This window comes from Ciona robusta, chromosome 10 (genome assembly GCF_009617815.1).
Source record: "Ciona robusta chromosome 10, ASM961781v2".
NCBI lineage: Eukaryota > Metazoa > Chordata > Ascidiacea > Phlebobranchia > Cionidae > Ciona > Ciona robusta.
In genome coordinates this window covers 5929626-5954275 of record NC_143244.1, presented here as the reverse complement: position 1 = coordinate 5954275, position 24650 = coordinate 5929626, and the positions used below count along the sequence as shown (strand labels likewise).

The following is a 24650-nucleotide window of genomic DNA, read 5'->3' as shown; positions in this document are numbered from 1 at the left end:
ATGCGTAAGATATTTGCAAAAGTTGCCGAGCAGTATAATGTAACTAAGTGTCTAAAATTGACATGAAATTAAACAAAAACACGTTTTTTGACCGCGGTAATTTAAAGAAACTTTTTGTCGTATCCTGTCTTTCACGTTCGTGGTACGTCCCACAAAGTGTGTCACGAAGCCCCATACGCAAGGCCGAGGCGGTAACTCCACATTCTCCTTTCAAAGCTAATTTGACCACCGAGTCAATTTATTCGATCAACGCCATTTAATTCGCACGCAACATGTTCTATTATATTCTTTAAGAGTGAGGTCCTTCCGAAGGACCTGGAATTTAGGCCAGATTTGCCTCATTTCCCCAACACGCGGCATATTACAGGTCTTTCCATTGGTTTATGTTAAAACGTTTTTAAGCAAAGACGCTTTTAAACGTTTTTAAAAAAGTCGTTTTTATGAGTGACGTTTTTATTCAAAGCCGTATTATATCGATTCTTATTTAGCGTTTAATGAAGACCTTCGTTTATCACACAATTAACACCTTGAAAAAGGCGCAATAATCGGTTTAATGTTTAAAACCACAATAAATGATGGTATACTTACCAGCAAAGCGTATATTTCATAGCTACCCTCCATATTTTCTATTGATTTATCTCGATGACTATTTTAAGCGGGTGTTGAAAAAAAACAATTTGAAAATCAATACGTGTCGAAAGCACTGATAAAAAAACGTCAAAAGCAGGTTCGAAACATTTGTGTTTTTCGTGTTTGAAGAGAAGGGATTACAGGAATGTCCGTAACACATGTTGAATACCTGGGCGTTACTGCATCAAAGAGCCTCTAAATACAATATTTCGAAGCCATTCAGTTCAGTTTGGGCTAATGGCCATAATAAGATGTATTAGCATAAAATTTTAGAATAAAGGAGAATAAACGATTCGTTTCTTCTGTGATAACATATAGATTTCCAATACCTGGTGATATTAGGCTATCGATACGAACCTTTAATCTGTACCATACATCTCAAAATTGTCGTATTTGTACAAGGTTTTATACTAAAGGTGTTGTTTCAGAGCAGCTGGAATCCGACACAATTTTAGAATGAAATTTTTATCGATTTAGGTTGAAACCCATTTAAAGTCGATTTAGAGTTCTTATTGAAAAAATCACCAATATGAACGATTTTGGCGGAGCTGACCCGCCTGTGGAAAAGATTGGTCAAGAAAATTGGGACACGTTTGATTGCTCGCCCGATCCGCATACACCAAGGAAAGCGAGTCTTTTAAGCGCGCCTGGGAGCCTCCAAACCCCGCAGAGATCGAACAGTTTCCCGGTCGTGCATCGATTTACAGTTCACAACGGTGATTCCAATACACTACTGAATGGTGGGGAAGCACCGAAACGGAGAGTATCTGGGTATTCGACAACATCAACGGAAAAGGCAAAAGACAGAAAGCAGAGCAACCAGAGCACAAACGGTTATGGTGAGAAAGCCGTATAAATTATTTGCTTTTAAATATATACAGAACCAGCATCCTTTAATTTTTATTTAAATAATATCGTAGACGGTTATATACTATCCTACATAGACTTTACATTATTAGGACATTTTATTCTACACAACAAAAAACGCATTTATCTCCTCGAGTAAATCAAGCCATGTCGTTTATATTCCATCTCTTCGCTGTTTTAATTATTCTGATCCTTGTTATATTTTGTGTCCGAAGTAAAAATTAAAATTAATGTTTTTATCTACTCCGACAAATACTAATTTCCTTGATTGGTTATTTATATACACAACGTTTTTGATTCTAGGCTCCCCAAAATACCGCAAAGAGAGCACGATGACGAACGACAGTCTTCCCACCTCATCTTCCACATACGGCCTTGTATCGGTAAAAACACTATCTTAAAAAAACACAGTGATTTTTGAAACATCATATACTAATTTTCAACAAACCCACCCTATATTGACGCTGTACAATATGTTATTCAATGTATCAATTAACCGCCTGCTGCTATTTGTATATGGAAGGTCGCGTAAATGGAAGACATCCCAAATTTTTAGAGTTTTGTATGGCTTTATAACGTATTTTGTATTTACTCTTATAGTGTATTTTCTTAATTAACTTTATTTTTCAAGACATGTTTTTACCACAGTCGTCCGAAAACAAAGATAAGCGACTGATCCCAAAACAAGGTAGCAAATCCTTGGAACGTGAACAGTGGGGAAGAAAGTTGGAGTTTCTGCTTTCCGTGATCGGGTTCGCTGTGGATTTAGGAAACGTGTGGAGGTTCCCGTACATTTGCTTTCGAAATGGCGGAGGTAAATTCAATTGCAGTATAGTACTTTGGAGTAAGATGGGATACCGGTAGCTCGTATACCTAATACTACATTGAGGCGTTGTTAATTGTTAAACAGTTTTGTTATTTGTTGAAAACACTCTTGAAGTCGTTAGAATGCGGTTATATAATTCTTTAAATGTTTCTTCGATTTTTACAAATAGAAAAAAGAATAAAAACATGTCCCATCTCACTCCCGTATATTATAACATAAATGAGTGCTAATATGTTGCTTATATGTTACCGCCAAAGTTTTTTTCTACTGTTTATTTCACGTAATACCACGCATGATGTAATTGCTTACGCGCCATTGCTGGTTCGTTAATGGTTAACCTTGCTGTTACGACTAGCACAACAATGAAATCGGATATTGTTTTACAAGCGGTTCAAGTAAAAATATAAGTTTAAAGTGTATGTAGGGGTTTTACTACTGCGCAGGTTCGGCGCATGCGTATAACCATGGGATTTTAAAGATGTTAGTCATAAATGTACTGAATGTTTGTTCTATAGCTATGTACTAAGGCTTTTTGCTTTATAGTATCAAATGAAAGTGTTTCGGAATTACGATAGTGCGGAGTGTTTAATATATATATATACCCGAAGAAGTTACGTTGTTGGGTATATAGCAAACTTACATTTTAAGGCCAATTTACGCAACAATAAGTTAGGTGTACGTGATCTTAAGTTAAAACCTTGAAAATGATAAAAATGTTATGCATAAATGTATATTGAAAGTACAGACTATACGTGATGTTATACATACACTCAGGAAGAACTTCGGTAAACAGACATGTTCAGATTAGAAACCTATACACCGCATCCACGATCATGTCTCGTAGATCAGCGTAATCTTCTCGTATATCTTAAGTGCACCTTGTGGCATTTACTGCTCTAAATCCTGGTAATTTTAAGCTAAACTCGTCGTTGAAAAAGAGGATTTCAGCTTTCTCAATGAACCATAGACGCCTTACATTTAGTAGGATTTGCGAAAGTGTCACTTATATACATCAAGTTTAATACTGCGATTCTTTTTTGTAAAACCGGCAAACTAAATTTCGGATCAGATAAGATTAATGTGAAATTGACCGGATGACATTTGATGTCAATTCGAGTTCACATTACTCATCTACTAAAAGTTTTAACGAGAAGTTATGGCTATGACCTTTTAATACGGCTTGTTTGTAAGTGCTTTGTGATTTTAAACGAACAAAACAGGTTACTCGTTTACCCTTTATTAGGAAGATTTTATTGCGCCGCTGGTCCAGCCACAAAGAAAATTAGGCGAGGAATTTCAGCTAGTCTTATTTTTAACCGATCCTCGGCGGATAATCAACAGGCAGGGTTCGATTATCGTCTGGTCGGAACTAAACTACTAGCAAAGAATGCAAGCGATCGTCTTGCTTGAAAAGACCTATAGACCACATAGACAGAACAGGCAGCATATGCTATAGATTACCAAAAGGTCATTTAATACTGTGGGGTAAGATGGGATACTGTTAACACCATGTTTCCTGGTCATTTTTTAACAATTAAAGCTTTTTTTAAAAATACGGGTGTTTAATTCTGTAAACATTTTTTTGTTTACTATACTAAATGGAACTATGGGCCATCTAACCCCACCCTGCTATATGATGTAAAAAACTATTTTACGGAATAGTTTTAAAAAAAAGGCGAAATTTACTTTTTCGAGATTTAGTTTTACAAGTTGGAGAACACGATAGAGACGTCACAGGGTTGTTAAGTTATACTTCTGACGTCAGTGGATTAGGTTCTTAGAAAGTGAAGGGAGTTAGCTTTTCTCGTTTGTTGGATAGATTTTATTAAATACTGTTAACGCAGGTTGCAGTACGTGACATTTATTCATAGGATAACTGGTGACCGTGTTATAAACATGGGTAATTCGGAAAAGGACGTACCGTACAAGAAATCAAGCAAAACTAACAGCAAAAAACCAACGGTACCTGACCACAACGGTAACGCGATATCGGAGAGCAAAAGTTTGCTGTCCAGGCGCAACTTTTCCGTAGCCAGCAGCGAATTTTCGTCAGACGAGCCCCCAAAGAGGGAACGATGGGCTCACAAATTCGAGTTTCTTCTATCAGTTATTGGGTTCGCAGTTGATCTGGGAAACGTATGGAGGTTCCCATACATTTGTCTCCGGAATGGCGGAGGTGGATTTGATTTGTTTGCGTTTCAATGATACGACAAACATTGTTTGCTTAGTTTTTATTTGCTTAGTCGATTAACCCGTGCGAAAAATATTGACTGTGGGGCAATTTTACGACCGTAAACAAGACCGATATCAATATAAAAGTCAATTATAAAAAATTTCGACATAAAACTGTTGTTTTAGTTTGTATATTCACCAAAAATCCATCTTTATTCATCGCAACACGCCGTAAAAACGTTTTCTATTTGCGCAGGTGCGTTTTTGATTCCTTACTTCCTGATGATTGTCTTCGGGGGGATTCCCCTATTCTATCTCGAGCTGATACTGGGTCAGTATCACCGAACGGGGTGCATTTCAATATGGGGGAAGATTTGCCCGATTTTCAAAGGTAATTCATAGTTTTATAACACAGTAAATGCATTATATATTTTAACCACTCACATACATCGCTGAATGTTAAAATTCAAGAGTAAATTCAGACTTTCAACTTTAGGCATATACTTTATTCAAAATACAAGCATGTTTTAAAATTTGCTTTTGTTATGATTATTACATCTAATACATCTTGGTAAATTTCCAAGAAAATTTCCTACCATCTTGGCCTTAGTGATAAAGTTTAATGTCACTAAAAGCATAAAAACACAATCGACATTATTCCTTTTGCAACTGGGACCCAATATTTTAGGATGAGTTCTTTAGAAATAGTTTATTTGTGTTTGTATCGCTAAGAAAGTTGTTTTACTTCTAGGTGTGGGGTACGCGATTTGCTTGATGGCACTCTATGTGTCTAGTTACTACAACACAGTCATAGGATGGGCTGTGTATTACTTATACAGGTAAGTCTGATATGGTATGTTTTTGGGGGCAAGGGGAACCATAAAGGCTACATATTTCAACCGAGTTTTAATACAAATATTACAGCCTGTATGTATGATATCATTTTCACCCAACGCATGTTCAACATTAGTCATACTAAGTGTTATATTGTTTGTATTGACTGTTTGCATTGCCTTTTATCATGATGTCGTTGAGTAACCACATCATTTCTTCTGTTTATTAATGCGTTTTATAAAAACCTTGTCTAGACGAGTAGCATTGTATCATGTATTTTACTAGTACTTTTAGCAAAATCGTAGTTTTCTTACTGTAGAACTACTGAATGGGTAAATTTATAGACTTTTAAAAGTACTCAAAGCACATTTCCATTACATAACTTTATATATGAGTTTCTTTTATAAAAAACTTTTCAAAGTTTTATTGGGCCATAACCTGAAAATTTGTTCCATTACATAATCATATGTCTCATTTCTAAAAACCTTTTTTTCAGTTCATTTGCATATGAGTTACCATGGGCAACCTGCAACCATTCATGGACTGACAGTCGATGTTTGGATAAAATAAACGCAGCTGCTCACAACCAGACGTGGACTAACGACACTCAGTCACCAGCGCAACAATTCTTCGAGTAATTTTAAATCGCTTTAAAATATGCAGAGATCTGCTTATTTATAGTTGTTGGCCTGTTACCAGTTATGCTATTTTATTTTTAGATTTTTTATTGAAACCTGATAATTTCTTTATTCTGTTAATTAAGATTTATCACTTGAGTGTTTTATAAAATATAGAACGTCACCACGTTCCAAAGGTTTGAATGTCATGTGAGACCCCTAATATTACTTCCATACAATTAACTGGTTTGTTGTTTTTTTTATTTTAAAACAAGTAAACTTTACTTAACACTGTATTACACAACATAGCTTAATAATTGTAACTCTCCCGCAGTCGGCATGTACTTGAGGTTTACAAATCAACTGGGTTGGGAGATCTTGGTCCACCAAGGTGGCAGATTGTGCTGTGTTTGTTCGTGGTTTATTTCATTCTATATTTCTGCCTTTGGAAAGGAGTGAGGTCTTCTGGAAAGGTTTGTGCCTAAACATAGTCCCTTTTCTAAACTCTGTTATAATTGTAGTCATTAGTGGCAATCTGTATTAACTGCAGGGAAGGCAATATTAGTTAGGTACACAATCCTGTAAAACACGTTTTGTTCCAATGTTTGTAATATTTAGATCACAATATTTTAGGGTAGACCGTCCGATTAAGTCAAGTTTTTGGTCTGTCTTAGAGTGTAACTGATTTGGGGGCATGGGATTTAGACAAGTTATGGCAGATTACCCAAGACTCTTTTGTAGCTATTCCATTTTATACAAAAAACGTCCCAGAACAAAAATGCAAATTTTCCTAACACATTCCTCCCCATTAACCTCCCACCACCTAGCCATGAAATCCTCCCAATACTTGGTAAATGAAGTTGGGAGAAATTATTCTTTACACCTACTCTGTCTGTCACCATGGCACAGTGGTTAGCATGCCTGCCTCTTATCAAAAATTCATTCTTTCAGACACCTTATTTACACACACCACCCCCTTTATTGACTAACTGCACTGTGACGCAGTTGGTTAGCGCGTATGTCCCTAACACATCTGTTTTGGGTCCAAGGCTTATCTCTGCTACAATTGTGGGCAAATATGTTCTTGGGTAAGACACTTACCAGCAATTGCTCCAACCCAGTGGTGACAAATGGGGTGTCTGAATTGTCAACCATTCAGTTATAAAAAACTATCCTTATAGTTAAATACATGGTAATGCTTATAACAATTTTCGTTTCCCTGCCACACAAGGATAAATAAATTTCATTCATTCACCCACACAATTACAGGTAGTTTGGGTGACAGCTACATTCCCGTACATCGTTCTATTCATCCTCCTCATCAGAGGAGCGATGCTTCCAGGAGCTTCCATTGGCATCAGTTATTATCTCAGTCCACAGTGGCATCTACTTGCTAAACCAACTGTATGGCTGGAAGCAGCAACTCAGGTGGGTGTATTATGACCTATTTTTGATGGTGGTAATCCTAATTCTTATATTCTCACTTTTAATTGTGCATAAAACTGATATAATATAGATATGGAAATAATTATTACCAAAAATAATGTTTTTGATAATAATTTTATAATTACAAAATTGTGGTTCTAAAAAAGAGACCCATAGTATTCTATAAATTAGGTTGAGTGATACATTTAAGTTTCTTAACATAATGTTTAATTCAGGTCTTCTTCTCACTGGGTCCTGGGTTTGGCACACTCATCGCATTATCAAGTTACAACAGATTTGACAACAACTGTTACAGGTACAAAAATAATGACTCACAAAATTACATATTTGATAACTTAAAAGCTGACATAAAGTGTATGAAACAGAACACCTGTGTTATGTTGATGGTCCTTGCCCCATTATGCAAAGGTAACCAAGTTACATTCATTTATTCGTTTAAACAATATTTGGTCCCCCATACCTAACACTTACATAATATTCCCCTCCACAGAGATGCCTTCATCACAAGTGTTGTAAACTGCCTTACAAGTTTCATGGCTGGGTTCGTTGTATTCTCAGTACTTGGCTACATGGCTCATTTATTGAATAAAACTGACATAGAAGAAGTTACCACACCAGGTTAGAAGAAAGTCTTTCTGAATTTTCAAAAAAATATATTTGGATAATCTGCCAAATTTGTGTAGAAATTTCAGTGTTGGTCTTTTGTTGTTAAATTTACACAATAGTTGTGCATTTCATGCGAATTAGGATTTTTTACAGCCTCTACTACAGTTTGGCAGAATGGGTATATTTCCCATGTATTTATTCTTTTTAATGTATGGTATTTCTTTTACACACTACATAGGCGTATGTGGGCACGAGGTGTATGAAACAGAACACCTATGTTCCAATGACTGTCGTTGCCCTGGCCTGCCAAGATAAATAAGTTTCATAAATTCAATTGAAATATAAAGTAACTTTCACATATTCACCCACAGGAGTTGGTTTATTATTCGTTGTATACGGACAAGCACTCACAACTTTTAGCGGATCGGTTTTCTTCTCCATAATCTTCTTCCTGATGATCATAACACTTGGACTTGATAGCTCGGTGAGTCATCACATAAATAACTTCAATTTTTTACAATTTTTCCTACCTGGATATACTTCTATAGGTTGTGAGAGCCATATTGTAGTTTTTCCTCGGTGTTGTAGATTTACCCATTACCACAAAATCGAAATTAAAAAAATTATTATTTTTTACTTTTGACCATTATTTTTTTTTTTGTTTTTTTATAAAACCAACAAGAAATTATCATTTTATGTATTTTTTTAAATGTAAAATACATTAAACTTTTAATTTTATTTTTATTTTTACCAAAATCTTCAGTTTGGTGGGTTAGAAGCGGTCATTACTGGGTTTTCTGACGAGTATCCAGAAACGATTGGAAAACATCGGGAGAAATTTGTTCTTGGGCTTCTTTCTGTCAGTTTTTTACTTGCCTTAGCTACTACTACTCAAGGGGGAGTCTACCTGATGACATTGCTAGAGGTCTATGCTACAGGTCCTGCTATTATGACTGTTGTATTATTGGAATCAATATCTGTCACCTGGTTTTATGGTGAGTATTGGGTAGTTTTATTTATAAATTTTCATAAATTATTATATGTACTTTAACTTTTTATTTATATATTTGAATATAATAGCGAAAAAATCGTGGCTGAACCCATAATATTTCTAAATAATTTCTTTATGTTAGAAGATATATTTAACTTTTCCATGTTTTAGTTAAAAGTTGTTGAAAATATGGCTAACACTGTGAAAAATATGCCTTCCACTGCGTATGTATATATTGTTGTACAGCAGTAGTATGTAGTCTTCCTAGTTCTCCATGTTTTGGCAAACGGCGCAACCCACTATGCTAAGCAGATTACCCTGTAACCCAAAACATGAACCCAATGTTTGATTTGCAAGGTGATCTTACGCAAAGTTTAGCTACTTATGTCTATTTGTAGAATGCACTCAAGTGTAGCTTACCAAGAAAAGGACTTATATACCTACACAGAAATTCCATATTCATGATTTTTAAAATGGTTTTTCGTGTAACACAATCCATTACTTAATATTGTGCAGTCCCTTATTTTTTCTTAATTACTTAACTCTGTTTTATTTCTCTTTACTCAAAACTGAAGCAACACATTAATGTTTTCCCTTTGTAAAGGACTTCTAGATTTTATATAAATAGTTTCTCTATCATAACTAATTTAAACTTTTGTAGTAAATAAATGTAATAAAAGTGTAAACAGTAATGTAATGAATAAATGGCAGCAGTATCAAACCTGTATTCTCTGGGAAAGGCTTTAACTTTGTGAACAGTGCATCGGACAGTAGGCACTACTCCTTTTTTTTACTGTATCGTAAGCTAAGATTGTTTCTTATTGAACTTTTCCTCAGGTATAAATAGATTGTGTGAAGACATCAAAGCAATGCTTGGATTTGGACCTGGTATTTTCTGGCGAGTTTGCTGGACTGTGATAAGCCCCTTGTTTGTTTCGGTAGGACAACCATTATGCTATTATCTGGATTTATGGCAGTTTTGCATGGATAATTTTTGGGTGTAAATAGCAGTGTTAAAATAAAACAGAAACCCCTTTGGTCTTATACCAGATTTTTTAAATATTGTAAATTTTTATAAAAAAAAAATATTTAAAAATATTGTGAGAAGTTTTTACTAAAATAAAGATTTAATAAACTGTTCAATAAATGGCATAACCTATTTATCTTCTAAATCTAGTTAAATTTGTTTGTCGGATTCTTTTATGTGATTGGCATTGGTAATGAAGTGTAGAATTGTAGCTGCTCCCAAGATATTTGTATAACCCTCTCCAAATATATCCCGTAAATGCTTTGTTGTTTTAACTTTGACAAGAAGATTTAAACTGACGTTAACTAATTATCTACGTGCTAGTAACAACAAAGAGGTCTTTGTACTTTGGAATAGATGACTTATGATGTAATTTTACTTTGGTAGGGCTTTTACACTGGTCTAGTTGTTACAGTTGCATATCACACCTTATTTATCCATATACTTTTTATGTAAAATATAGCATAAGTTTAAAGTTTGTTGATCTATAATACATATTAACTATTACTAAGTTATGTAGGAAATTTTTTATGGGTTTACCACAATCTTTACAGTTCATGATCGTGATGAGTTTTATTTTCACATCAAATCTCCAATATGGGGATTACATCTTTCCTAATTGGTCAACATGGATAGGCTGGGCAATCACTCTTTCTTCCATCACTATAGTTCCAGTGTATGCTCTCTACAAATTCATTTTTGAGCCAGGTTCTCCACAGCAGGTGTGATGTAGTATAGAATGAATATAACATTATTCTTGCGTGGCAGAGCAACGACAGGCGTTAGTATACAATGAATGAATGAATTAATGTCACATATTAACCCTTGCATAGTGGGGCAATGACAGTCAATGTAACATGTGTGTTTTTTTAATGTTTTGTTTTATACTCTTTATGCCTGCTTACAAGTTACCCCATTTAACTCTGTCTGTGATTAATTTTTTCAGTGTACTACTATTTACACAACCATAAAGCATCCCTTTGTTCTTCTCTTGTGACAAGTGCAGTAACTAATACTTTTTTAGCGCTGCTTCTCATTACTAAGACCAGAAGTTGGAGGTCAAGCCCAGCCTCGAGAATCTCTTGCTATGACATCAGTTCCAGCCTAGTGATGTCACAATACATGTTGTAGATCACTACATGAGGCGTATTAATTACAAAACCTCAAAAGCCTAGATTCTTACACAAGCCAAGAAATTGTCAACTTTTAATTCAATATTGCTGCCAAAGCTGTTACAACGCCAATTTTACACAAGCTATAAATTCAATTGTTTTTCTTTGGAAGTTTTTAAAGTTCTTAAAATATGAAGCAATCTGTACAGAAACTTTGTGTTCATGTATATACGACTGGTGCTCTTTATATTTGTCTTTGTTTAAAGTTCGTCATTTTTACTAACGACTGATTTTTGAAAGATTCTCTTTTTGAAGCTTGCTGGTTAATGAAGCTGTGTAAAATATTTCATGCCATATTATACGAGAATAAAAACTCAATTTGAATATTAGATTTAATTTTAAGAGGTACACAAACTGAACTTCCTAGTAAAATATATTTTCTGATATTTTAACCTATATCTAAGTTGTGTTACATGCATTATACTAGTTCTTTTTAAAGTTTTTGTAGCTGCTACGTTTTGATTATCTGGTAGACTAGAAGAAATGTAACTACTATTTTTCTGAAAGCCTTTGGAGCCAGGAATTACAAAGGTAAACTGTTTATTAAAACTTGTTATTTATTATAAAAAGACAAATGTGCTAGGACTAATTTAGTAAGTATAAAAAAGGCATTCTTGGGTACACTGAACATGAAGGAGTATGGGGACAGTTGTATATCTGGCACATTTATAATGTAACTGTTTGTTTCGGGTACTATCTGTTGCCTAAAGTTCAGGTCCGCTGACTTGTGTCATTATAGAAATTCAGCCATATAGAATAGAATTGTTTCAGTATGGGTACGACTACTGCAGCCTATACACTTTGTTTATGCAATAGAAGTGAAAACAATGTTATTACAAGTAAGTTAGCACCACAAATTTAAATAGAGCATGTAGGCCTGGTTGGTCATAATTCAATATTACTGTGGTATAAATAACATGCATGTTAAAATAATAGCATAGACCATTGCAACTTGATAGTTAGATGTGTATTTACTACACTATGAGTCTTACAGAAATAGAATTTGTATAAAAAGCTAAAATCATAATAAAATGGTATAAAATAATCAAAATCGCATAATTATCAACGTAATGTCATCTGTCTTCTCAACCAATCAGTGTTCTTATAAAAATTTGAATCAGCCAATCGCATTGCAGTTCTTTTGTATGTATAATAATAGATGGGTGACCACAATCGTTGTAAAATGTACACAGCGAAAAATCCGCCATCAGCATAAACATTCACTGTAGTGTCATTCCACCTATGAAATCAAAACATATTATACATATAATATATATATACGTTTATGAATTATTGCTGTTTTAATTGTTTGAAATACTGAATGAAACATACACTAGAGGTGCCTGGCTCTGCGGTTACATGTCATCCCAATTTTTAAAATAGGGACAACTTGTTTTAGTATTAAAGTTTTAAATTAAACCAGCTCTATCCTGCTGTTAAATAATAACGAGAAGTGCCAAACAACATTGCAATCTTTTAATCAATGAGGTTCCACATATAAGACAACTATGAGTATAACCGCATTTTAACAATGTCATCCCAAATTTGGTTAAAAACTAATACAACATTATGTCTGCAAAGAATTGTTAACCCTGTTTTATATTTACCTCAACATTAAGGTTTTGGCGCAGAGAGCAATGCTTAGGACAAGGTACAGTAATGTAGTTAGCAAACATGGAGCAAACTTTTTCATCATGACTGAGATGAAGCCAGCTTGTGAGGTAGCGGTGTTAAAGATCTCAAGACATAAAACAACCAGTTGGAAGACCAAGCAAATGTCTTGTAGACTAAAAGAAATAAGGATTTTATGTATTAGGATTGTTAGCTGGTAAAGTTAAATAAATATAACTTATTTATTTTCCATGGCGTGGCTAGAATAGTCTTTATAACATGGGTGTTCTTTTTCATAGAACATGCGCTAGTAAGTTTTCGGCTACAAGCAAGCATGCTAACCAATGTGTCAAGGCATGACACTAATTAAATAATTTTGTTGTGTTTGTTCTTTAATGGATAACAATTTTGTGGAAAATAAACTTATTGGTAAACATTTGGATACACAATAGGGATTTAGTAAATACAAAGCTTTATATGAAAAAAATATTGTAACAGAGCAGAAGAGACAAGACCAATACATAGATTAATAATATATACAAGTTTCTGCTTTGCTAATTTAAAATCACTTATGTTATAAACCGTTACTAATCAAAAATAATGATAAGATATTTAAAATAGGAGGACTTACATGAAAAGAACTAACTGGATAACATTTTCTGGGTTCAACAAATCAATAAATGCGTTTACAAATATATCGTATACGAGTAGTATGATTTGTAGACATAATATCAACGTATAGTTTACCACTTCCATTTCTAATTATTAAATACCATTTAAGCATGGGACCATTATATATAGCTAGTATTGAGTAAGGAATAACAGTAACACTTGTCGTTTTTGTAAAAAGAACAAACGTAAATAAATTGTAAATAGAAACCATGGAGTTATTGAAGCGTTTGAAGTACGATAAAGGTAATTGTAGCGGTTTCTTACAAACATCTTATTGTAAATTAACATTGTCGTATTTTTACATTTTTTAATGATTAAAAAATGAATATAGGTATTTTAAATATTATAATCTTATGAACTTTGAAGTATGTTGTTTTTGCGTGTACATTGTATTTATATCAATCAGCTGGTCGGCATTGTGTGTTGTGTTCGGCATTACGCTACTGTTAAATTGATACGTCTAGTCGTCTACCACGAAGTAATAGCATCCTGGTGCTTTGTGTTTAATACAAAACGTTTCCAGGAAGGTGCTCGTCATATTGCGCTGTTGCAAGGTATTTTCTCGAACGAAGCATACACTTTTAGCGACTTCAAAAAGTTAGCAATTGATGCACAGCCCGTGAAAAAAAAACGAAACAACATTTCTTTCGCCTAAAGCGATGGAAATGCGACTGTTCTAAAATCGAATCGAAATTATGCTCAGAGTGAGCCTCAACTACAAAGGTCTTGTTGGTCTGTGTATATTTTCGCTCTTTATCGTTTACTACTTGATGAAAAATACGTCTCAATTTTCGAAGGACATAAAATACAGTAAGGGCTAAAATTCTTCATTATTGGCTTATTGCAATGTAATATTTATATGAAATTAATTAAACTATTTAATTAATACATGTTAACTATAGTTTGGCACATTTTACTCTAAACTAAAGTTTTAAAAGCAGATTATAGTTCTTCACCCCACCCAATGTTCTCAAAGAATGTGTTTTAATTTGTGTCTCTTTATTAATGTAAAGCATTGATATTATATTTACAAAATTTTGGATTCTAAAAATAATTTTTATAAATTAAAATAATTTTGTGTTCCAGCTATGAATCCAATGCTTGATTACATGGGTGCTAACTTGGAGGTGCGATATAAGACTGGACCAAATTATGGGGCAGACAAATTTATTCATGAAGTGACAATAATAAACAGCGGAGACCAAGATATACCTCACGTAAGACTCTACCTGGCACCTTCCATGTATTGTATATGACCAGTCCCATATTATTCTGACTTCCGAATACATATTGTGCTTGTCGCCAAGTAGTGTATTGTATTAAACAAAAAGATCAAATTTTTGTTTTACCACACATATGCTGTGATAGCTATTTTTATTATGTTCCCTAAAATAATTATCTCTATTAAACATAAACTGAACCTGTTAGCATTTTTGCTCGTTAAACTAAAATTTGTTAAAACTATTTAATTGACCCCTAATATAGCAACTCCTAAAATCAGGACTTCCCAATCCTTTTATTCCTTTTTTTAATTTCTTAGCTCCACCCTGTCCTAAACCTATACTGAAATTCATATTATGAATTATAACACTATTACATACAGGAAGGCTGGTCAATCTACTTTAACAGTCTCCACCTTATTGAGTTCGACACCTTGAAGAAAAACCGAGAATATTCACTTCCTCTGTGTGACTTCATTATCACACACATGGATGGTGGATTCTTTAAACTAACACCTGATCAAAACTTTAAAGGTAAATTTTCTCAACATATTACACATTGTACTTTCCAGTGTAACTACACTTTAATTACATGCACTTGCAAATCTTATTTGATTCTTTCACTATCCATAGCATGTAAAATAGAATTGTCAATTTTCCCAGATGAATTTTTAACGTGAAAAAAACATAACAAAACTGGGTGCATTTTTTGCTCTTTATCTACTAAATTTTCAAAATCTGGTTTTTCTCTTAACCATCCAGATAATGTAGATTTATGAACACAGAGAAAATTAGTAATAATTTAATGAATGGGTCATACTTTAGCAGTCTTTGTTTGTTGCTTGTATTGACAGTTGACACCTAACAGCAAAATAAAGCTGGTGTATATTAAGAACTGTGGTCATATTCAGTAATAACTGCGGTTTCAAAAGTTCATGACATCCATTTTACCTCATTATGCCTATCCTTTATGAATGAGGTCTTTGAGAACTTTGGATGTGGGCCAGATTTGTTCCATTACCACAAACATTAACATTATGCATATGCTTGGTTAACAAATTGCTCATTTTCCCATCCAGGCATCCCAGCTGGAGGAGCAGCTCTCATCAAGTTCCGGAGCTACCAAACCGCATCCCGATCCTACATCCTCCCACGATGGTACGTGTCTGCTCCTGATCACGCTCCTGTGATTATCCAGAGCACAGATGACGAAGATGTGAAGTTTGTGGAGGGTTTCAACAAAATGAAGAAGTGGAAACGATCTAGTGATGATAACGCTGATCCATTCACTCCACAAGAAAGATTTGCCAGGTGAGATTTACATCTAACATTTTATGTGATTTCCCAATGGCAAAGCTGGTCAATGTCAAGATTGACAGTTTCATTTTCCAGTTACTTACATAAGTTACATTTTTAACTAAACTTTTAAAATCTAGTTCATAATTTGCCATATGATAATGGGTTTAAACATAAGAGTGTTTTAATAAAAATCTTTGTATTATGTGTAGCTGTAACTTTAAGACTCAACAGGTCATACACCAGCAGTATTATATCCTTATTCTATTTATCCTATGCCAACCACTAGCAAGTAATAATAGCTTATTTCCTGTTTAATTTTCCACAGAGATCGCATAGAAGACTTAGTAGTTGCGCCCATGAAAGTACTTCCTACTCCAATACACTTCAATGTAAATTCTAAGAAAATAATGGTCTTAGACAGCAGTAAATGGTGTGTGTGTTGCACCAATCTACCTTCCAACATACAGAATGAAGCAAAGAGAATAGCGGGTGAGTTATAGCATTATGTGTGGTGAGTTTTACTCTGAACCACGGGTTTAAAGTTTGTAGCTGCTACCATTATGGGCGTATGTGTGCGTTCTATCAGCTCTACATAAAAAATACATAAAACAGCTATACAAAAATATCTCACAAATAAATATCCACAAAGTTACAAAAAGCGGGTACGAGGTGTATGAACGTGTATGATAAAAAAAATTGTTGCTGTAATGCAACATACTGTAATTTCTAAATATATAGTACCTAGCACTTCTTAAAATGCATTTTCAGCTGTTTTTCCATGCCGTGGTAATGTTAACTCTTACACCTACTTTGTTATATGTATAAGGTATAAGCAAACAAGATTGTATGCACAGTATATTTACCCAGGTTTTACTTGGCACATACACAGAGTAAAAGTAAATTACTTTGTTCTAGATATTCTTGGTGTTCAACATATACCAGGTTCAGAGCCCTGTCCGCCCAGTCAAGTCATCAAAATAATAGTTGCTGATGTAGAAGGGGTACCTAGTTCAAATGAGGCTTATATGATAAAGATTGATGATTCAAGGTGTGTAGTGTTATTACATTTGGGACGAGTAGGTAACCCTATATTAGACAAAGTATTAGTATGTTAATTTTTATTCACCACATTAACCTCCTAATACTTAATATTATTACATAGCCTACTTAACTAATTATTTACAAAAGAAACTGCAAAACCTGATTAAATCTCAATTCAAGGTGCAGACGGAAGTGTATTAACTGACTGATAAAATGTTGTGTAGTTAAGATAACTTTGGGTGTAATAATAAGTATTATTATTAATTATTCCACACAGAGAGACCATTATAATCACGGCACCACACGAAGCTGGGATATTTTACGCCGGACAAACTCTTCTTTCATTGGCCGAGAGAAATGGAAGTTTTCAGCTTAGTTTTCCAACGGGAACAATCCAGGTTTGTGATGTCATAATTATATCTCATTAGGATGTCATAACTTACAAAAAAAGAGTAGTTGAAAAAGCTGGCTTTGTAACCAATAACCAAAAGTTACTAGGTTCAATGCTTGATGCTGCTACCATTGTGGTCATGTGTTCTTGGGCAAGACACTTAATTCTTCAACCCAGTAGTCACTAATGGGTTGTGTAAATTGTCAGCCATGCAAATAACAAAAAACTCTAATTATTCAAAGTTGCATACATGGTAGCTTGTAAGCGTGCATGTAGTGAATACAACAGAATACCTGTGTCATAATGACTATCAGTGTCCCACCATACATCAGTAATTCAATAACATTCATCTATTCATCCATAGGATGGTCCAAGATATGGATACAGGGGTTTACACATCGATGTCGCTCGTAACTTTGTTCCTGCTGATGAAATTATTAAAATTATTGAGGTCAGAGTTGGTTGTGTTAGTTGGCATAGGTGCCTTACATTGGTATACATGCCCTGAATTCTAATATGGTACTCGATTTGAATAATCTGCCTACAGATAATGGTTAAATAGCTGCAATCACCAATCATATAACATGGATATGTTCTAAAGAATATTCTAGTTTTGATCATCTTACTATACTTTACGTTTACAATATGGCATACATGAATTTTATGAGAACATTTAAATGCAAATAATATAAATAATATAAAATAAACCAAGACCATATATTTCCAGGATAAAAGACAGTTTTATTCATTTTGTTAAAATAAGTTGAATTGTATTTTTTATTTTGCCAGACAGTGGAAAGAATGCTAAATTGCTATATTGCAACCTAATTTTTTTATAATTTTCTGGAATGACTTAAATTGTTCATTTGATGACATGAATTGCTCGCTTATTTTCCAGACGATGGCGCTATACAAGCTAAACAAACTTCATTTCCATCTAACCGATGACGAAGGTTGGAGAATTGAAATCAATGGATTGCCTGAACTCACACAGATTGGTGCTGTCAGGTGGGAAAAACTTGCATGTCGGACTGAACATGTGTGGAGTTAAAATAAATACTTCCAATTGCCCTAACAAAGTGGTTACTAATCAATTGGACAGCTATACATAGTAAAAATCTCATTTTAATGAGCTGGTATAGAAAATTTAATCACGCGGATTTGTATTACTTGGTAACTTGCTATATAGGGCATAAGGTGTAAAAAATAAAACCCTTTTTTTTCTATGATACCAAACGAATATACCTTTTTCTTATAATAACAAAATATTATGCTTATAACAATTTTTTCCCATAATAACCAAACATAAAACTTTTTTAGACAACAGAAACTATAACATTTTAAACCAGTACATTTACGTGACAGGTGCCACACAGAAACAGAGGACACTTGTTTATTCCCAGCTCTTGGCTCTGGACCCAACAAAGATACATCGGGCAGTGGTTTCTACACAGCAGATGATTATAAACGTATATTACAAAGTGCGGTCACAAACCATGTACAAGTTATTCCTGAGGTTGATACACCTGGTCATTCACATGCTGCGATTAATGCCATGGAAGTCAGGTAGAACTGAGTTCATATTTTTTTCTAATTTATAAAAAAATAGATTTGGTAAAAAAAGAAAAAAAAATATTACAAATATCTTTTATAAAAGAAACATATTTCATAAAAAAAGTAAAGTAATGTGGTTTACATTTTTTAAAACAATATTTAGATACTAAATTAGCCAAATTAAAATTCTGTGTAATGTTGGTATATACATGCTGTCAAATTAAGTGCATGTTGAAAAAAGTAAAAAAAAAGATTTTGCTATATTTTTATAACAGAACCAAAAATTTTATAATCAATCTATATAAATATACACGTTTGATCTTTAAAATTACCTATACAATTGGCTTTGAAATATTGTTAACCTTACCGTATTGTTGATTAGATGCTTTAATTTGTAGCATAACACTTTATTATAACATCATATAACTTTCTACGTTTTACACAGGTATAGAGAATTTAATCTTCGTGGTGACACAACAGCAGCTGACGAGTTCCGCTTGATCGATCCTGATGATGTTTCCACGGCGATGTCGGTTCAACATTTCCGTAACAACGCACTTAACCCCTGCATAGCTTCATCATACAAGTAATATGTCTTGGATTTATTGCTATAGAGACTATTCTATATGGGTGAGGTACTTTGGCAAGGTTGACCATGGGGCCTGAGATTTAGGCCAGAGTTGGACCATTTAAATTTACAATAGGTTCTATTACGGTTCTATATGGATACAGTGGGATAAGTGGACTAGCCATGGGACCTGGGATTTTAACCACCGTTGGCCAAATACGGCATTGCACCCCTTAATTACTATGTTTCATTGCAATTGTGTATGAGGTGCACTGTACACATGCACTTGAATACAATTTTATCACAAACCAGTGAACATGAAACTCAGTTAAATACTTAAACAGGTTCAATCAACCGAAATAACACCTGGCGTTTCTAAGCATGATTATAATGTTATGGAAAATTACAGAAAACTTTCGCAACAATGCTGCAAAGTTGTATTCATAATTTCATAACATTGTTAGACATGTCGGCTTGGGTATATACCCAAGATTCTGTCATCAAAAAGTCGCCTCTGACTCACAAGCCATATGTTCCTACCTCCAACATGGTTATACCAGCAGTTCCCAAACTTTTCTAAATACAACTCAATACCACAGGTTTGTGGAGAAAGTCATCACCGAGATTAAAGCTCTTCACGCTGATATACAACCTCTTACCACAATACATATGGGAGGGGATGAGGTTGCTAAGAAGTCTTGGGAGGGTTCTCCTGTATGTGAGAAGTTTATCAGTGAAGAAGAAGGGTTCCCTTATAGGTTTGTAAATGTTGTAATTAATGTTATGGTTTATACTGTAAACTTTGCAAAGCCATTTTATTGAGTGTCATTTCACCCTTGAGGTATGGTACTGTGGGAAAAGATGAGACACCTTTAGCACGTAATATCTAAACATCCTGATCGTGTTTTAAGACTTAACAACCGTCTATCGGAGTCGTGAGGATACGGTTTTATATTTTATTGAATGTTTCTTGTTTACCACCAAATTGGATAAGAAAATTGAATAAAAAGATGTCCCATCTTTACCCACCCTACTATATATTATATTGTAGTCAATTTATTAACAAAGAAGAAAGAGTAAATGATTGCAATTTATTTACCCGGCTAGTGGGGTTACTTCAGAAGTTATAACAGGGGTGGCCTAGACTTAGTTTATACATTTCAAGCCAGCTTCTGAGTTACTGTGTATGCAACTTTGCGGGTGTGTTTTTTCTGTATTGCTGGAAATTTGGTCAACCCATTAGTGACCACTGGGTTTGTAGCAGTTACTGTTAAGTCTTTCTTTTATTATTTTGAATATATATATATTTTTATCTTTTAGTTTTATTCTAAAAATAAGTTAATTCTATTCCATCCACACAGCAATGTTGACCTACAGGAATATTTCATTCGTAAAGTTTCCGACATTTGTACCAAACATGGATTAAACCTAGGAGTTTGGGAGGATGGTGCTTTGAAGTGAGTTACATCAACATATATTGTGTATTGAACTGTGTTACTGTATCTTTTAAACTTATTCTGTTGACACAAAATCCCAAATTTCAATCCCATGTATCCTTTATTATTCATTTCTACATATAATTAAAACTCAAGGTTGTAGAAAATATTTTATGTAGCTGCTAATATACATTCCATTCAATATGAATGATATTTTACTGTGTGGCATTGGCATGCCATGAAAACTGATTAACCTATTTATTCCATAGACTTGACCATTACCCTATACCTTATTGAACCTTTTTTTAGTTGACAAATCATGTTAATTTGTTAATATAGTTGAGGGGGTGGGGAGGTGGGACGCATAAACATTCTATTATCTCGTCCTATATGGTAGTAAACAAAGAATGTTTATAGAATATAAAATCCTGTTCTCCCATAGACCGTTGTTAATTGTTTAAAACACGATCAGGATATTTGGATATTATGTGCTAAAGGTGTCCCATCTTCCCCCACAGTAAAATATATCTTTCTTACCCACAGATCACCAGACACTGTTCCTTACGAGAAATCCTCCATACCTTGTGATGTTCTTGCTTATTCATGGAACAACGCTGGTTGGAGTCCTTACTTAGCTAATAGAGCTTATAAACTTGCTAATGCAGGTTACAAGGTAATTTATTTTAAGCCTGTGAGATCTCTCTTATTTTACCATGTTTGAAATTAAATTTGATAATTTTTTTTGTAGAGCATGGGCAAGACATAATCCATGCTATCAAATTTACCTTTTATTCTATAAATTGTAAGCAACACAATAAATGTTTACCCTTAAAAATAAAAATAATAACCCAAAAACTTGTAAGCGGGCACGAGGTGTAAGAAAAAAAACATCGACTGTCGTTGTCCTACCACGCGATGATAAATAAGTTACAAACTTCCCGCACACTCCAAATAATCCATTATTACCTCACATTCCAGGTTGTGATGTCACAAGCCACCCATTTTTACTTCGACCACCCCCATGAACCAGATCCTGAAGAGATCGGTTTATTCTGGGCAACGCGTTATATTGATGATCGTAAAGTGTTTGAGTTCATGCCGGAACATCTTTACTCAAATGCAAAGTTCAACTTAAATGCTGAACCATTTTCATGTAAGTAGGAGCGCTGATTTTTATATTGTAATGTTTCATACTGGTCCTCAGAGGCGCAGTCAGAAAAAAATAAGGGGGGGGGGGTTTAATCAAAAAATTTCCAACAAATTTTTTTTCAAATATTTTAAAAATTTTTTGGTTTAAAAAGGGGGGTCACGACCCTCTAAACTCCCTGGCTGCGCCACTGCCGGTACCATTGTGGGTGTATGTGTCAATGAGCTTGATAAATAACGTACATTGCTCGTACCCATTCCTTACTAATGGCTAGTTGTAGTACCCTGGGTGTTGTGATAATGTATCCGCTCTTTCTTAAATCAATGGCGTCATGCTATATGACCTCACCCACATAGAATAGAAACCTTAAACCCCCTGATGGAATTTTTTAACTTTTTAATAGTTGACATAAATTGTTATCCTTAATTTTTGATTCAGTTATAAAATATCGACAGAATTAGTTTAATTATATTGTAATTTTTCCAATAGCTGCAAAAAATATTAAATTATTATATTTTATTTGTGAGAAAAATTATACATTATCGACAAAATTATTTTATTGCATTACTGCAATCTCTTCAAAAACATTTTAACAACTAGTTTTATTTTTACTATTTTTTTTCCTATAGCTGAAGAAGTGAAAAATATGCGAGATACAAACCTGCCACTAACAGCGCCAGAGAACATTATTGGAATGCAGGCTGCTGTGTGGTCAGAAATGCTTCGTGATGTCACAAAGTTTCATTATCAATTATTTCCACGCTTGATTGCATTCGCAGAGAGAGCTTGGCACAAGGTGTGTGTTCAAATTTCTAATTTTTTACAATTTTATAACCTTGAACTGTTATTTTTTAAATATTTTTCGGAACCATTTTTATGATTTTTTTTAAAATTTGTGTTGTTTTTTTATTTTTTAATAAGTTTGAATATTTGTTATTTTGTATTTTATAAACTTTTAGACTTTCAAAAATTCAAAATTGTTGTTCTGGTATAAAATTTATTGTAACTAAACGTTTTTCTGTGTCATGGCTACTAGCATTTTTACACAACTTCTTTTAAAATATTAAATTATGTTGATTTTTCCATTAAATCTGCTGTTTCCCCATATCTTTTACAAATTTTGTTTGAAACGGCAGCAATTAAATATATAAATGTATTTTCCGCAGGCACCATGGGAAGCAGAACAAGCAAATGAATGGACCAAACTACAAGATTGGAGAGATTTTGTAAACGTGGTCGGTTACAAGGAATTATCTCGACTCAGGATTCGAAATATTCACTACAGATTACCACCACCAGGTGTCAGGTGAGAGTCATTGACATAATATTAGAGATGCCTGAGGTGACATAGCACATCAAATTTGATACACTCTTGATAAAAAATGATTTAGCTTCCTGTTTTTACACCTAAAAAATCATTTTCTCTGCTGTAAAGTATCTTTAAAAAACCACAGACCAAGTATATTTGGCAACAAAAATCAATAAAATTTCCTTGATGACCATGAGTTCAACTGTATTTTAACACGCCCCACACCAGATTAAACTAAAATATGATAAATATGATATCTATAGTGAAATCTGTCAAGAAAAATTGGAAAATTTTACTAGTTTTTTTTAATTTTTTAAGTTTGCACTAGTATTTTTTTCAAATTTTAAATTTTTTTTATCAATCTGAAATTTATTTTTTTCACAAAATTTAAACTCTTTTTCTGCATCTAATAACTATATTTATTCCACAGAATAACAGATGATGGGAAAATTGAAATTTGCTCTAAATTCCCGGGTCTCACTTTCAAGTTTAGAACTGTTTCTGGTGACGAACATTCTGATTGGTCAGAATGTGTGGACCAACAGCCAATCACAGACAAGAAAGCGATATATGAATTCGTAACCACAGATGGTCAAAGACAGAGCCGAATTATTCGATTATGATGTCATAAACTGTGATAAAACATTTCTTATTTTGTCATAACTTCAACTTTATAACTTAATTTTTTCTGGTATAATTTGTAAGATAGTGGGGTGGGGGAGAATGGGACGCCTTTTTATTCTATTTTCACGCCCCATTTGGTAGCAAACAAAGAGTTTAAAAGAATTATAAACCATATCTCCCACGACTCCTATAGAACGTTAGTAACTGTTTAAAACACGATCAGGATATTTAGATATTATGTGCTAAAGGTGTCCCATCTTTTGCCACAGTACTATAACTTTAATTTTTCTTCAAATAATTTGCTATTTTTTTCTTGCCCCTAGTTTTATGACAAATTCTTGAGCCAAAGTATATTAGTTTTTAGTAAAATTAGAAAGTTTTTAAGTTAAAACTTAACTGTATAATTCCATTTATTCAATCAACGAAACCAGTTACTTTGTACTATAGCAGAAAAATTAGATTTTTGCTTCGTAAGACCTAAATGCTATTACTGAAATGTGTTTTATTTTCTTCCAATGTAGTTTATCATATTGTTAATTTCTCTTTAAATGAAATATTAACTTTTACTTCAATTTATTCGATGCACTGCA

General features: G+C 33.8%; 3 protein-coding genes across 4 annotated transcripts; 2 read left to right on the top strand and 1 right to left on the bottom strand.

Moving 5' to 3' along the window:
* Positions 1-1035: 1035 nt before the first annotated feature.
* LOC149729978 (sodium-dependent serotonin transporter-like) lies at positions 1036-11512 on the top strand. 2 transcript variants are annotated; one of them, XM_089886596.1, is made up of 15 exons: positions 1036-1469; positions 1801-1880; positions 2146-2311; positions 4752-4886; positions 5247-5334; positions 5826-5963; positions 6281-6419; positions 7216-7374; positions 7608-7687; positions 7883-8010; positions 8370-8482; positions 8762-8993; positions 9827-9927; positions 10571-10738; positions 11041-11512. In XM_089886596.1, exons 1-15 carry the CDS (start codon positions 1160-1162, stop codon positions 11122-11124), a joined length of 2121 nt encoding a protein of 706 aa, XP_089742722.1. In that variant the 5' UTR covers positions 1036-1159; the 3' UTR covers positions 11125-11512. The 2 variants fall into 2 exon arrangements, with proteins under 2 accessions (XP_089742722.1, XP_089742723.1); XM_089886597.1 differs by lacking the exons at positions 1036-1469; positions 1801-1880; positions 2146-2311 and adding an exon at positions 4147-4499.
* Positions 11513-11725: 213 nt separating this feature from the next.
* On the bottom strand, positions 11726-13686 carry LOC149729977 (transmembrane protein 138-like). Its single transcript, XM_089886623.1, has 3 exons — positions 13431-13686; positions 12796-12975; positions 11726-12428 (listed from the first exon to the last, which is right to left on the bottom strand). The coding sequence occupies exons 1-3, from the start codon at positions 13553-13555 to the stop codon at positions 12251-12253; spliced, it is 483 nt and encodes a 160-aa protein (XP_089742749.1). The 5' UTR covers positions 13556-13686; the 3' UTR covers positions 11726-12250.
* A 287-nt stretch (positions 13687-13973) lies between these two features.
* LOC149729976 (uncharacterized) lies at positions 13974-24436 on the top strand. Its single transcript, XM_089886593.1, has 18 exons — positions 13974-14281; positions 14558-14688; positions 15075-15225; positions 15771-16002; positions 16316-16479; positions 16906-17038; positions 17309-17429; positions 17787-17873; positions 18321-18430; positions 18788-18988; positions 19422-19562; positions 20144-20302; positions 20906-21001; positions 21524-21653; positions 21959-22133; positions 22757-22923; positions 23294-23433; positions 23867-24436. The coding sequence occupies exons 1-18, from the start codon at positions 14167-14169 to the stop codon at positions 24057-24059; spliced, it is 2646 nt and encodes an 881-aa protein (XP_089742719.1). The 5' UTR covers positions 13974-14166; the 3' UTR covers positions 24060-24436.
* The last annotated feature ends 214 nt before the right edge of the window (positions 24437-24650 follow it).

Coding starts and splice junctions, on each gene's coding strand:
- LOC149729976 (XM_089886593.1), top strand. CDS start 14,167: ATGCTCAGAGTGAGCCTCAACTACAAAGGTCTTGTTGGTCTGTGTATA. Junction 17,430..17,786: donor TTCCAACGGGAACAATCCAG/GTTTGTGATGTC, acceptor ATTCATCCATAG/GATGGTCCAAGATATGGATA. Junction 21,654..21,958: donor TTGCTAATGCAGGTTACAAG/GTAATTTATTTT, acceptor CTCACATTCCAG/GTTGTGATGTCACAAGCCAC.
- LOC149729978 (XM_089886596.1), top strand. CDS start 1,160: ATGAACGATTTTGGCGGAGCTGACCCGCCTGTGGAAAAGATTGGTCAA. Junction 1,470..1,800: donor CCAGAGCACAAACGGTTATG/GTGAGAAAGCCG, acceptor TTTTGATTCTAG/GCTCCCCAAAATACCGCAAA. Junction 5,964..6,280: donor CCAGCGCAACAATTCTTCGA/GTAATTTTAAAT, acceptor ACTCTCCCGCAG/TCGGCATGTACTTGAGGTTT.
- LOC149729977 (XM_089886623.1), bottom strand. CDS start 13,555: ATGGAAGTGGTAAACTATACGTTGATATTATGTCTACAAATCATACTA. Junction 12,976..13,430: donor ATCCAGTTAGTTCTTTTCAT/GTAAGTCCTCCT, acceptor TATTTCTTTTAG/TCTACAAGACATTTGCTTGG. Junction 12,429..12,795: donor GCCAAAACCTTAATGTTGAG/GTAAATATAAAA, acceptor TTGATTTCATAG/GTGGAATGACACTACAGTGA.